Here is a 12,381-nt window from a genome sequence, read left to right on the forward strand (position 1 = left end):
CATGTAAGCCTTGCTCCCATTGCCCCCCAAAACACCTTGTCTGTGAGACAGGAGACATTTAAAATCTGATGCAGGCTTAGGATCCAGACCACAGTCAGAATTCTATCTCGGGCCACTTTTATCCCTTCTGCTCTCGATTCTGCGCACTCTGAGTCAGTGTTTTTTCACATTACAGGCTGCAGTCCTTTGGTGGGTTGTGGTCAGCATTTTTGGGCTAAACGAAATCGGATAGAATAAAACACAGTGGAAAAAATCAGAGTACATTGCTCACAGTAAGGGGGTGTTACAGTTGTGCGTGTGCACGTATGTGTGTACTGAGCACGGTGTAAAATGCATTTGCTGCCATGAGTTGTGTTCGGAGCAGTTTGAACGCCATTGCTCTCCGTTATCTCGACCCAGCCCGATGGACCAACCCGGGGAAAGGTCCGCATTCACACTGCCTTTCTGTAAGGAAAGCGGGGCAGAGTTATCAGTTCGGGCCCTGCTCAGCGTGGAGGAAGGCCTGAGAAGGAGGTTAGCATACAGAAACAGGTGTTTATTCAAATGGAAAGCGACTGAGCTGAAGGCCTGCCCCTGGGCCCGGGGTCCGCAGGCACAGAAGCAGCAAGAGGCGGAAGGGAAAAGGCAGGGCCGGGAAGGCCGAGGTGATGGGGCGAGGCAGGAGGGATGAGGGGATCCTTATTACACGTGTGCTGGTGAGCCCCCTCCTCTTCTGACGGCAGGGAACGCAGCAGGGAAAGGCAAGACCAGAGGTCACAGGGCAGTTGGGTGGTATCCTGCTTCTCCTCTGGTCTACCCTGGGCTCAAGACTTGGTTTCCACTCCAAGGGCCCCAGTTCCCTAGCTGAGGTTAGTTAGACCACCGTCTTCCTCTACCCCTAATCCATGACCCGAGAGACCGAAACCAGCCAGAAAGACACTCGGGGGTCTGGCTCCTGAAGGTCTGGGTTCCTCTCTTCACAGTGAAGACGAAAAGCCTCCTTGTCTTTTTGCTTTGGCTCAGAGCCTGGCGGGGGATAGAAAGCCACTGATTTCAAAATAAGACAAGCTCAAGCTCAGGAGGCCAGAGATGAGGGGAAGGGAGAGGGTCTAATGAGGTGAGGAGTTCTAGAAATAAGAAAGAATAGTGGTTAGGTGAAATCTGAGTACTGAGCACCCTGCCATCCTGTCCACCTTGTGGGGGCAGTTCCTGACAGCGCTCCTCCACCCCACCCACCCCCTGAAGTTCAGGGTCCCAATGTGTAACAAAAGCGAGTGGAGGAGAGCTGCCTGGAGAAATAGTAGAGGTCAGTCCAAGGTCTTGCACAGGGTGATCACTGGCTTCAGATGTTGGTAACCCCAGAAAAGGTAACTAAGGAAGCTCCCAGCCTTGTGAGCCTGGCATGCCTCTACCAACTCACCTTCCCATTGCATTGGAGTATTCAGTTGCCTGTTTCTTCCCCCACTCAACTGTGAGCAGTTGTGTGCAGAATCAGAAAGGTGGGCGTCAGCAGGGACAGGGCCCCGGGTGGGTGAGGTGCGGCAGTCCAGTTGGGAAAGGTAACGAGCCCCAGAAGGCAAGGGGAGGGGCATGGGAGTGAAGGCCACCGAGGGGTGGGTGGGCAGGGGACAGGCGAAGGATGGTACAAGCCGCAGCCTTTGACTCGGGCCACTTCCTACCACGCCATGCTTAACGTCCTTTTCTGCAGTCCTGACTTGGAGGAGAATGGGAACAGAGAAGCCAGGCCCCTGAGATCACGGGCCCTCTCTCTGGAAGACTCCTGGGGGATTGGGCAGTGGCTGAGAAGCAGTGAGGAATGTGGCCAACTGAGGGAAACGGGACGGCAGGGTCAGGGTGGCAACAGAAGGGACAGACATGGTCGTCCCCAGCTACCCCATTCCCCCATACAGCTCTTCCCCAAGGCAAGGTCCTTCCCCTGGGGACCGACTGGTTCGGCAGTCACTGGCCAGGCTCTTGGTACAGAGGCAGGAAGGGCAGCTCTGGGAAGGGAGCTCTCAGGCGCAGTACTCCACGCTCCAGGTCGATACAGCACTGTGGGGAAGGGCAGGGACACAGCACCTCCCTCAGCAGGGAGCCCTCTCTCGGGCCCTCCCACTTCCCACAGCCTCCCCCTACTCGTCGTTCTTCCCCTTTTCCATTCATCTGGCTGGGGGGAAGTGGGACCTGGTTCTTACTTTTCACGTGTGGGCAAATGAGGTACTGCTAAGGGAGCGAAGGCGAGCTCAGGACGTCTCCAGGTCTTTCCCATCAGGAGCTGACCCACGCTCCGCACCTGTGCCTTTTACCTCCTTTGCCAGCCCTTTGGGTCAGGCCACAGTGTGGGTCAAGCGCTAGCATCATCCTTACCTTGAGAGAAAGCAGAGTCTGTAGTCCAAGGCAGAACTCGGGACTCTCAACATCTGCAGGAATCATTTGAAAACAGAAGAGGCTGGAGGGGCCCTTGGTAGTCACGGTGCCCTCCTGTCAACACTCGCTCCTTGTCTGCCCACCCCCCTCCCCCAGGTCTGAGGATCTGGGCCCCGAGACTGGGGACACCTCGGAGGGTGCCAGCCTTTGCCACAGCCAGGAGAGGAAGAAGGGGGCTGGGAACGAAGGGAGGACTCACCCACCACCTGGGCCGAGCAGGCCACCGTCTCCTGGCCCAGCTGCAGCTCCAGCTGCTCCACCTGGGTGGGGGGCCCAGGTGCCAGGCCCCCACCTGGGGCTTTGAGGACCTTCTTCCCTAACCTGTATTTGGGAAGCAAGGGTTATGGCCACCACAACCCCCAGCCCCAGCCCCTTAGCTCACACCCCTCCCCGCCACACTTGGGTGCTCATCCAGTCCTTTGGCCCCACGTGGGGTCTAAATCCTTGTCTTTGCTACTAGAGCCCCCCACCCCCCGCTTTTTTTTTAATTTTAACTACAGCTTTCTTGATATACCATGAAAGTCACCCTTTTATAAACGCAGTGGTTTTTAGTATATTTATAGAGTCATGCAACTACTACCATCTCATTTCAGAATATTTTCTGAGTATTTCCAGCCATCCATTCTTCCGGGTGGCGCTCTTACCCCAGGCGGCTGAGGCACCCAGCGGAGATCTGGTTGTGGTGGGTGCCCGTGTCCACGGCCACCCGAAGCTCCTGGTCTCGGCACTGAGAAAGAGGTTTGTGGGGGACTCTGTGAGCCCCCGAGGGAATGGATCGGGCTTGGATCCTTCACCTTTCCCAGCCCTCTGACGAGTCCCTCTCCAAAACGAGGGAAGGGAAAGAACCGAATCTTTCAAAGTGGTTTCTATGGCAGTCATCCAGCTGAGGCCAACCCGGCTCTTAGATGAAGGGATCAAAAAAGCGAGCAGAGCTGCCCATGGTAAGTCCAATACACTTGGGAACAATTTGACCGGAAACAGTTCGGTTTGTGTAGAGGAATTCTGGGGAAGCTGAGGGCCTAGTTTAGAGAGGTCTGCGTGAGGGACAGAGGAGGGGGTGAGAGGACCAGGCCGCCTGCCGGGAACTGCAGATGCGACAGGCTCACCGTGGAGACGAAGACCGGTTCGCTTTCTTCTGGGTATATACAGACGTTTTGGGTGACGCTCGGCTATCCCAAACGCAGTTTTCTCATTCCAGACGTGTATCGAGCACGTACTGAGATTTGTGGCAGGAGGGCGCAGGGGTGAATCTGGGCTTGGGTGTGAGGGAAGCGTCAGTGACTAGTGCATGGTCGAAAGTGTTAAGGTCTACAAAAGGATTGCCAGTGACGTGCCCGAGACGAGAGGGAGGAGAGGCTGTTTCTGGGGAAGGTCAGAAGAGGCTTCCAGGAGGAGGTACCATTGGGGCCTTAGGCTGTCACCTTGGGGGACACGCGCTTCTTCTGAGTGTGTGGGGGGTGGGAGTGTTGCAGGATACATACGTGATGCACTGTTCACGGACATAGGAGACACTGTAGGGGACTGACACTCACATTTGATGATTACACTTGATAAAGGGACGGGGGAATGGTGATGACAGGTGGAACAGCACAGAGGGAAGATGGGTTGAGGCAGAGAGTAAAGAATGTACAGGATCCAATGTTTTGGTCCAGGCTTAGGGTAGAGATATCTTTTCTCCCTCCCTCCTTCCCTCACCACCCGGGGGAGAAAGGAGGGCGGCTGAAGTGAGCCAGTCACAGGCAGGGCTGTTCATGAAAAAAAAAAGCTGGTGCCCTGGGGGGCCTCTCACCTTGCAGTTGACCAGAAGAGCCGGGATCTCCGTCTTGCTGGTCCTCCTGCTCTCCTGGCCACAAACCAGGGCCTGCACCAGGGGAGACTCCCCCTGCAGCCGACTCTGGCTGCCCTCCACCAGGCGTCTTTGGATCACACTGTGCGGCTGCTGGCTCCGTCACAAAACAGAGAAGGCAGACAGCTCTAAACCCGAGTCTCTGGGCTGGCCACTCAGTTCTCCCACCTTAGTCATCCCACAACGTTCCCCCCAACCCCACCCCAGCCCTGCATCTCACAGGAATAAGGAGCTTACCCAAGGATCCCAGCAATCAGAGCACTATAGCAGAGTGAACCCCAGTATGACACCCTGCCAGCTGGCTGGGGCCCCAAGAGATTGCCCAGCGATGAAGAAGTGGGAAGAGAATAGTCCATTCTAGATCAGACTGACCAACCTATAGGCGACGGGACCTCCCAGGAACTACTGTTCTGCTTGGGGAGCTTTTATCTCTGGTCTAGAACACATAATTTTTGGCTTTTTTTTTTTTCTCTGTTTCCCCCTTTGACCTCACCCTTCCATGGGCTGCGGATCCCAGGGTTGATGATGGGATGATAAAACATCAGCAACAACAGAAGACAAAAGAAGTCGTATCTTCAAAACTACGATGCTTGAACTCTCCCTCACCCGAAACCACCTTCCCTCCGTCCAGTCACTTCACTTCCTAAGTTCTGCCCACTTTGCCTTCTGTATGTATGGACTCCATCCCTGCTTTGTAGGACTGGTCCACCCCAGCTGGCCCGGGTCACTGGACCACCTCCCTAAGATCGTAAGAACCTGCCTCCAGTACAGCAGCGTCTCACATACACCTGCTCAGAGCCGATGATGATCTAAAACCCTCTCGATTCCAAGTGTGGTCCTCAGATCAGTAGCTTTCGCGTCACTTGGAAGCCTGCTAAAAATGCAGAATAGACCTGCTGAATCAGAATCTTCCTTTTCACAAGATGCCCTGATGATTCGTGTGCATGTCAGAATCTGAGAAGCTCCCAAGTAAAACAAAACTGTTACTCCTGTTTAAAATCCATCAAAACACAGCCGCCTCCTGTCGCTTACATGATAAAGCCCAAACTTTTTAAGGTGAGGCACAGCCCTGGTGTTCCGGCCACTGCCTGGTCTTCAGCCTCATCCCCCGCTCGGCACATCTGCCCCCTGCCCCTGCTTGTACTGCTTGCACCAGGCTGCCATTCGCCTCCGCGCCTTGGCTCCTGCTCAATGGCCCTCCGGAGACTCCTCTTTCTCATTCTCTAGGCCAGACTGGATGACTGGTTCCACATACTTCGTTCAGGAACTGCTCTTTATTTGAGAGAGAGGTTTTTATCTAAGTCTGAAATCCCATACATATCCTGTAATTAAATTGCAGTTTACCTCCTCCAGGAAGCCCTCTCTGACTTTTGTACTCTTCATTCTACACACCAGGCTGGGGCCAGCACCCCTTCTCTTAGCTCCCTTTGTCATGCTTCTCACAGATGGGATTTGTGGGTTTTACTCCCCCATTAGCCTGGAGAGCCTGTGAGGTCAAGTCTTCATATCCCAAGGCTTAGCTTAGCATATAGTAGGCACTCAATAAATGTGTGTTGACAAATGACTATAACTGTCCAGGCTGCACACATGCTTCTCCACCTGTCCTCTCTTCTTGGGAACCTGGGATTGTTTTTCTACCCTTGGTTTAATGAGGCCCTTGAGACCGGCTGCTCCTGCCAGCAAGGCTGCCAGCAGGAGACCCAGCTCTGGGAAAGGGCAGTGAACTCTGGGGCTGGCCGGAAAGAGTGGTCCTGCTGTTCCCAGCTCTCCTCCCGCCTTTCCCACGATGGATACAGGCGTCAGGCCCCCAGCGCTGGGCAGTTGGCTCCAGAGTCGTCCTAGGGAGGGAGACAGTGGGGTCCTCCCTGCCCGTCAGTGTCTTCACTCCCAAAGCCACACAATGTAACTGCTTGACATCAATCTGGGAGGTCCTGAAGGCAGAGGGGGAAGTGAAAATCTCAGGACTTCTCATCAGAAGGCTGGACCTGCCATTCTGGGATTGTAGTGGTAATAGAGCCTCTTCTCCAGGGCCAGAAAGATGTAGGATGGTCTCCAAACCATAGAGCCTTTGAGGTCCTAGCCACCGGGAGCCAAAGGACCAGCTCCCCTGTTGTCCTGTTTCTATTTCTCAGCTGTGCTCACTGTGTATGCAAGGAGGGAGCAGCCCTGACATTCCCTGAACTGAGATCTCAGTCTGGTCACTTTTCCTCTCTGGGAACTGCTGGGAATCAGCTGGGTATCAGCTGGCTCTCGGCTGGGTTCCTGGTGGGGGAACACTGGGAGGAATATGGTAGGGCTAGGTCAGGAAAGGGAGGGACTGCGTTAGCCTCCTGGCTGACGCCAGGCTGAGGCCCCTGGAGTTGACTTTGTGCCTCTCAGGTAGCTGGACTGCCCTCCTCTCTGACCCTCTGATGAGGAATAGGGTGAGGGTACAGAGAGCTTCCAAAGCCTTCCTTTCTTCTAGGAGCCAGAGGCCAGATAGGATTCCATGTTCTCTAGACTCTACAGAGCTTATTTTCTCTCTCGAGCTAAATGGAGTCGTAGCTGGAGGAACAATCCTAATTAGAGCTTAGACAGCGCTTTCTATTTTCCAGGCGCTCTTCGAAGCCCCTTCTAGGTATTAGTTCATGCCACTCCCACAGCAACCCGATCAGGGAGATACTACTAATTTCGTGCTCATTTAGCAGATGAAGAAACAAGCTCAGAGACATAAAGCAACTTGCCCAAGGTAGTAAGTGGCAGAGCCAGGATCTGAACCCAAGCAGCCTGGCTCCAACCGTGCTCTTCACCACTCTCTCAGAGAGACATGAGTATACGCAGCTGTCCCCTGACCCACTCACCTCCTTGTTGTTATGTGCCCCCTCCCCATTCCCTCTGGAGGCTACAGCTGCTCTACAGAGATGGAAGGGAAGGAGCCTGGAAGGGCCAGTCCCCCTACAAGGGAGCAAAGGGGGCCCTCGGGAAGGGCCAGTGCCCCTACAAGGGAGTAAAGGGGACCCTCGGGAGGCTGGTGGCCCAAGCAAGAGCCATACAAAACCCTGGGGCTCTGGAAAGGACAGAGGCCCTTACTGCTTCCATTGTGCAGGGGAAAGGCGAATGAATGGCCAGAACTGGTAGGAGGGAATCTGTTGTTTCGGGATAGGACAGAAACCGCAACCCTAAACTGGTTCAGGCCTCCAGGCCCTTCCAGCAGCAAATGACTGCTCCAGAAGGTTCCTGTGTCCTTGTAAGCCTCTTCTCCTAAAGAGCACAGCTCCTCAACACCCCAAGATAAACCCTGGACTATTTGGGAGAAGCGGAGCACTGCGAAGAGGGTCTCCCAGAGCCACCAAGCCATGGGGACAACCCCAACGAAGAGTCTGAGAACGGTCAGAATGGAGCCCCTCAAACTGGGACTAGCTCTGCCCCATTCTCAGCAAGGGAAAGGGCATCTGAAGGCTTAGGGACTGTCCTTTCCAGCCCCCCCCCCCCCTCCCCAGGATACAGGGAGATGGAGAGAAGGATGGGGAGAGGGCTGCCTCACCAAGTCCTTGGAGGTGCCGAGCCTCTTGAGGCTGTCCAGGGGGAGCAGGTCGGCAGAGTCTTTGTGCAGGAACTGGGTGGCCTGTCTGAGACGGCGCTGCTGGCTTAGGGGGCCTCGGTCCCCAAGCGCTGCCTCCTGTCCCCTCCTCCTGGAGTCTCCCTCCTCTCTCCTGGCCTCCTGCCTGGTGCTCACGGCCCCTGCGGGGCTTGCCGAGCTTGATGAGCAGGGTGGGGGCTGCTGAACCGTCCTTCCCTCCATCCCCTCTGCCTCCTGTGGCCCGGCCGCGCTTCCCGCCTGCCCCCGCTCCCGGGGCGGCAGCTCTCCTGAAGGGAGGGTCTCCACGGGGGCAGAGGAATCAATAAATAATGTGCCGGAGCAGCCGCGTCAGACACCAATTTCCAGAGATTGCAGTAGAGGGAGTGAGGCTCCGGCTGGAAAAACCCAGCACTTGGGGCGGGGGGAGGGGGGGGTTGGCAGGGCCTGCAGGTGGCAGGCTCTGCAGCGCATCCAACTCTGGGGTCCTGGTCCGAGTGGCTGGTGGAAGGCGTGTGTGTGTGTGTGTGTGTGTGTGTGTGTGTGTGTGTGTGTGTCTGCCTGCAAGCGCGAGGGGGTGTAAGAGTGTTGTAAACTGTCAGGGTGTCCGTGCCAGCTTGTTTGAAAGGCAGTGCCTGTGGGCGTGTGGGGGAGTCAGCCTGCGTGCTTGGTGCGTGCGTGGGATGCAGGCACGTGTATCCATGTGCGTGTGCCCTCCCTTCTCGGGGCTGCCCCGCTGCTCTCTCCACTGGCCTTCTCTGCAGTTCGGGGTGGGGTGCAGGCCAATAACTAGGTTCAGAGCAAAGGGGGGGAGCCTCAGAATGTCCTTCCCTCCTCTCCTCTCCGTCAGCAGGAGAGGCTTCACCTTTCTGGGTCTTGACCTTTCGGCGTGGCAGGGGTCAGAATCTAGCTAATTTACTCTGGGTTCTGGGTTCCAGGGGGCAGGGGCGGCAAGAGCAGCTCTGAATCTCCCCACAAGCAGGGCCCCAGCTTCTCCCTCTTCTTTATGTAAAGCTGATTGAGTCCCGGCTCTTTAAAAAGCATTATAATTCAAACGCTCAGAAAGTTATCAAGAATAACCAATACCTTTTACTGGTCACCTCGGTTAAAAAAATAACCAAACTATTATAAATATGGTTGAAGCGCCCCCTGCACCTCTCTTCCCCAGATAAAATCCCTTCCTCACTCTGGTGTTTCACCATTCCCATACTTGTCCTTTTACTCTTTACGCATATGTGTATACATGTATCTTAAGCAACATGTCGTTTAGTTTTCCCTGACCCATTACATATATCCTTCCGCAAATTGTCCTTTTTTTGCTCAATATTTTGTTAGTGAGATTCATCCGCGAGATATACATTGCTCTATTAATTCTCTTTAACAGCTGTATGTTATTCCTCTGTGAATACATCAGGTTTAGGAAATTTAGGTTACTTTTCCGTTAGTTTTTGTTTTTGTTTTTAAATAGGCTCCATGCCCAGCATGGCGCTTGAACTCACGACCCTGAGATCAAGAGTCACATGTCCTACTGACTGAGCCAGCCAGGCACCCCTTAGGTCATTTTTCATTTACGAACAGTGGTACTATGAACATTTTTACACGTACCTCCTGGGCACACGTGTAAACATTTCTCTAGACCACATCCCTGGGTGTGGAATGGCTGGGGCATCAGATACACAGCTTCTCCCCCATTCGCATAATGCCAACTTGTCCTCCAGAGTATTTATACCATTGTGCCCTCCAGTTATCAGTGTTCGGGGGCTCCTCGCCCTCCACGTCCTCACCGGCACTTGGAATCAAACCAAGCCCCAGCTCATCTGTCATCAGATATTTCTCTCCAGCCTTTTATCTTCACCATCATCAAAATGCATCGGGTCAAGCACCTGCTTGCATGGGTTGAACACGTGCAGAATGGGAGCCCCAATTGAGCCCTGCTCCTTAGGGGCGCAGTCTGGTCCAGATATCACCAAGGCGCACGCACACATTCAGACAGACAAGATTTCCGATGGCCTCCTACAGACCCAGTCTGTTTGAGGCATTTTCACAGGCATGACAATTATATGAGGAAGAATTGCATTGTGATCCCTGTTTATAGACGAGAGAAGAGCTAAGTGTTATGGGTTAAATTGTGTCCCCCACAAATTTGTACATTAAAGTCCCAACTCCCAGCACTTCAGAATGTAACCTTATTAGGAGATAGGGTCTGTAAAGCGATAATGACGTTAACATGAGGTCACTAGTCCAACATGACTGTGTCCTTACTAAAAGGGGAAATTCGGATACAGAGCTGTACACAGGAAGAATGCCACATTAACATGAAGGCTGAGAATGGGTGATGCATCTATAAGGCAGAGGACGCTAAATGTTGCCAGAATCCACCAGAAGCTGGGAGAAGGAGGGCCTGGGCCAGATCCTTTCTCAGTACCCTCAGAAAGAACCAACCTTGCCGGCACCTTGATCTTGGACTTGCAGCCTCCAGAACTGTGAGAATACATTTCTGTTGTTTAACCCGTCCAGTTCATGGTACTTGTTATGACAGTCCCTGAAAGCTAATCTACTGAGACTTAGAAATCTCACCTGGCATTCAGTTACTAAATAACAGAGCCGGGAAACCCTGGTGTTCTGTCTCCCAAGTCCTGCTCAATGTCCACCAGGCAGAAAGAGAAGACTGATGAAGACGATAAGCACAGAATGAAAACAGAACTGTAGTATGATTCCATTGATCGAGTTCTGGCCCACCCACATCCTGGTTTCATTTACACTCAGTTTCAGAGGAATATTCCAGTTCCCTCCCATGCCTTGATGTCCATTGGCCGCATCTTTGCCAGGGGTAGAGTTCAAAGAGGATCCACTGACACATTGCACTGGTTCCTGTGGTCCCTTCACTGGGGCCAACCAAATGCATTGATGGATCAGTGAGTGGCCTACGTACTACCATGCTGGATGGGCCCAATGCCGAAAGGTATCTCCTCCAACTGTATTTTTGGCAATTCACTCCTTAGGTTTAAAAATTCTTCAACATCTTCAAGAGGTCTTGATTAATTCATTTTCTTTTTGGAAGAGTAATGCTATTAATGAACAAGAATGAGATGATTCCAGAGCACTTAGCAAAGTTGCCTTGAGCCAGGCTGACAACATGGATGGGATGTTTCTGAACTCTTAGGTGCACTTGGGTCTGCAGACTGAACCCCAGGGAAGAGTAAACATACCTTTGGTGTAGAATGGAGACTTGGGAATTTGCGATTTGGGTGGGGTGAGGTTGGGGACAGCATCACCTCAATTCCAGTTGCTCTGACAAGGCCTTTGTTGCCTGGCGGTGGAAGCACTGGTGCTCAGGAAATGCCATTCTCTGGAATGTGGTTGTGTAAGAGTCAAGTTGGTCCCTGTGTTCTGTGGCCCAAACTAATGCTCTCTATTCACTATCTATCACACCATCTTGGAGTGGGACTCAGGGGTAAGGAAACTCTCTTTTGCCTTTTTGTGATCCTTGGTTTCCTCCTTTGTAAATTTGTTTTTTCCCAAGTTGCAGGGAGAATGGGAATGTTCTGGCAATGCAAAACTCTGAGTTCTTCTTTCTCAGGAGCTAAAGAACTCCTTTTGATAAGATGATGAACCCAATGCAATCTACTCATTCAATGCAATCCACAGAACTAGAACAAACAATCCTAAAATTTGTATGGAACCACAGAAGACACTGAATAGCCAAAGCAAGCTTAAAAAAGAAAAACGAAGCTAGAGGTATCACAATTCTAGAATTCAAGTTATATACAAAGCTGTAGTAACCAAAACAGTATGGTACTGGCACAAAAACAGGCACATAAATCAATGGAACAGAAAAGAGAGCCCAGAAATAAACCCATGCTTATATGGTCAGTTAATCTACGACAAAGGAAACAAGAACAATAGGGAAAAGACAGTCTCTTCAGCAAATGGTGTTGGGAAAACTGGACAGCAATATGCAAAAGAATGAAACTGGACCACTTTCTTACACCATACGCAAACATAAACTCAAAATGGATTAAAGACATAAATGTAAGACCTGAAATCATAAGAATCCTAGAAGAAAACATAGTCAGTAAACTCATGGGCATCGAACTTAGCAACACTTTCGTGGATCTGACCCCAAAGGCAATGGTAACAAAAGCAAAAATAAAACAATTGTGACTACACCAGAATGAAAAGCTTCTGCCCAACGAAGGAAACCATCATAAAACAAAAAGGCAACCTACTGAATGGGAGAAGATATTTTCAAGTGATGTATCAGGTAAGGGGCTAATATTCAGAGTGTATAGGGAACTCATACAACTCAATACCAAAAACACCCCCAAATTATCCGATTTGGGCAGAGAACCTGAATAGACATTTTCCCAAAGAAGACATACAAGGCTTACGTGGTCAACAGACACATGAAAAGATACTCAGCATCACTCTTCATCAGGGAAATGCAAATCAAAACTGCAATGAGCTCTCCCCTCACACTGGTCAGAATGGTGTGCTGGCAAGGTGCTGGCGAGGGTGTGGAGAAAGGGATCCCTCTTGCACTGTTGGTGGGAATGCAAACTGGTGCAGCAAC

The 12,381-nt window shown here is 52.2% G+C and overlaps 1 protein-coding gene across 2 annotated transcripts; it reads right to left on the minus strand.

Moving 5' to 3' along the window:
- Positions 1-514: 514 nt before the first annotated feature.
- NRIP2 (nuclear receptor interacting protein 2) lies at positions 515-8,180 on the minus strand. Of its 2 annotated transcripts, XR_008955922.1 has the most exons (7): positions 7,776-8,180; positions 4,196-4,345; positions 3,051-3,133; positions 2,606-2,727; positions 2,347-2,399; positions 1,400-2,031; positions 515-1,005 (listed from the first exon to the last, which is right to left on the minus strand). XR_008955922.1 is itself a non-coding variant. In XM_026502682.4 (6 exons), exons 1-6 carry the CDS (start codon positions 8,031-8,033, stop codon positions 1,939-1,941), a joined length of 759 nt encoding a protein of 252 aa, XP_026358467.1. In that variant the 5' UTR covers positions 8,034-8,180; the 3' UTR covers positions 515-1,938. The 2 variants fall into 2 exon arrangements, 1 of the variants encoding a protein (XP_026358467.1); XM_026502682.4 differs by having other exon boundaries at positions 515-2,031.
- Positions 8,181-12,381: the final 4,201 nt, after the last annotated feature.

Source organism: Ursus arctos, unplaced genomic scaffold (genome assembly GCF_023065955.2).
Source record: "Ursus arctos isolate Adak ecotype North America unplaced genomic scaffold, UrsArc2.0 scaffold_26, whole genome shotgun sequence".
Classification (NCBI taxonomy): Eukaryota; Metazoa; Chordata; class Mammalia; order Carnivora; family Ursidae; genus Ursus; species Ursus arctos.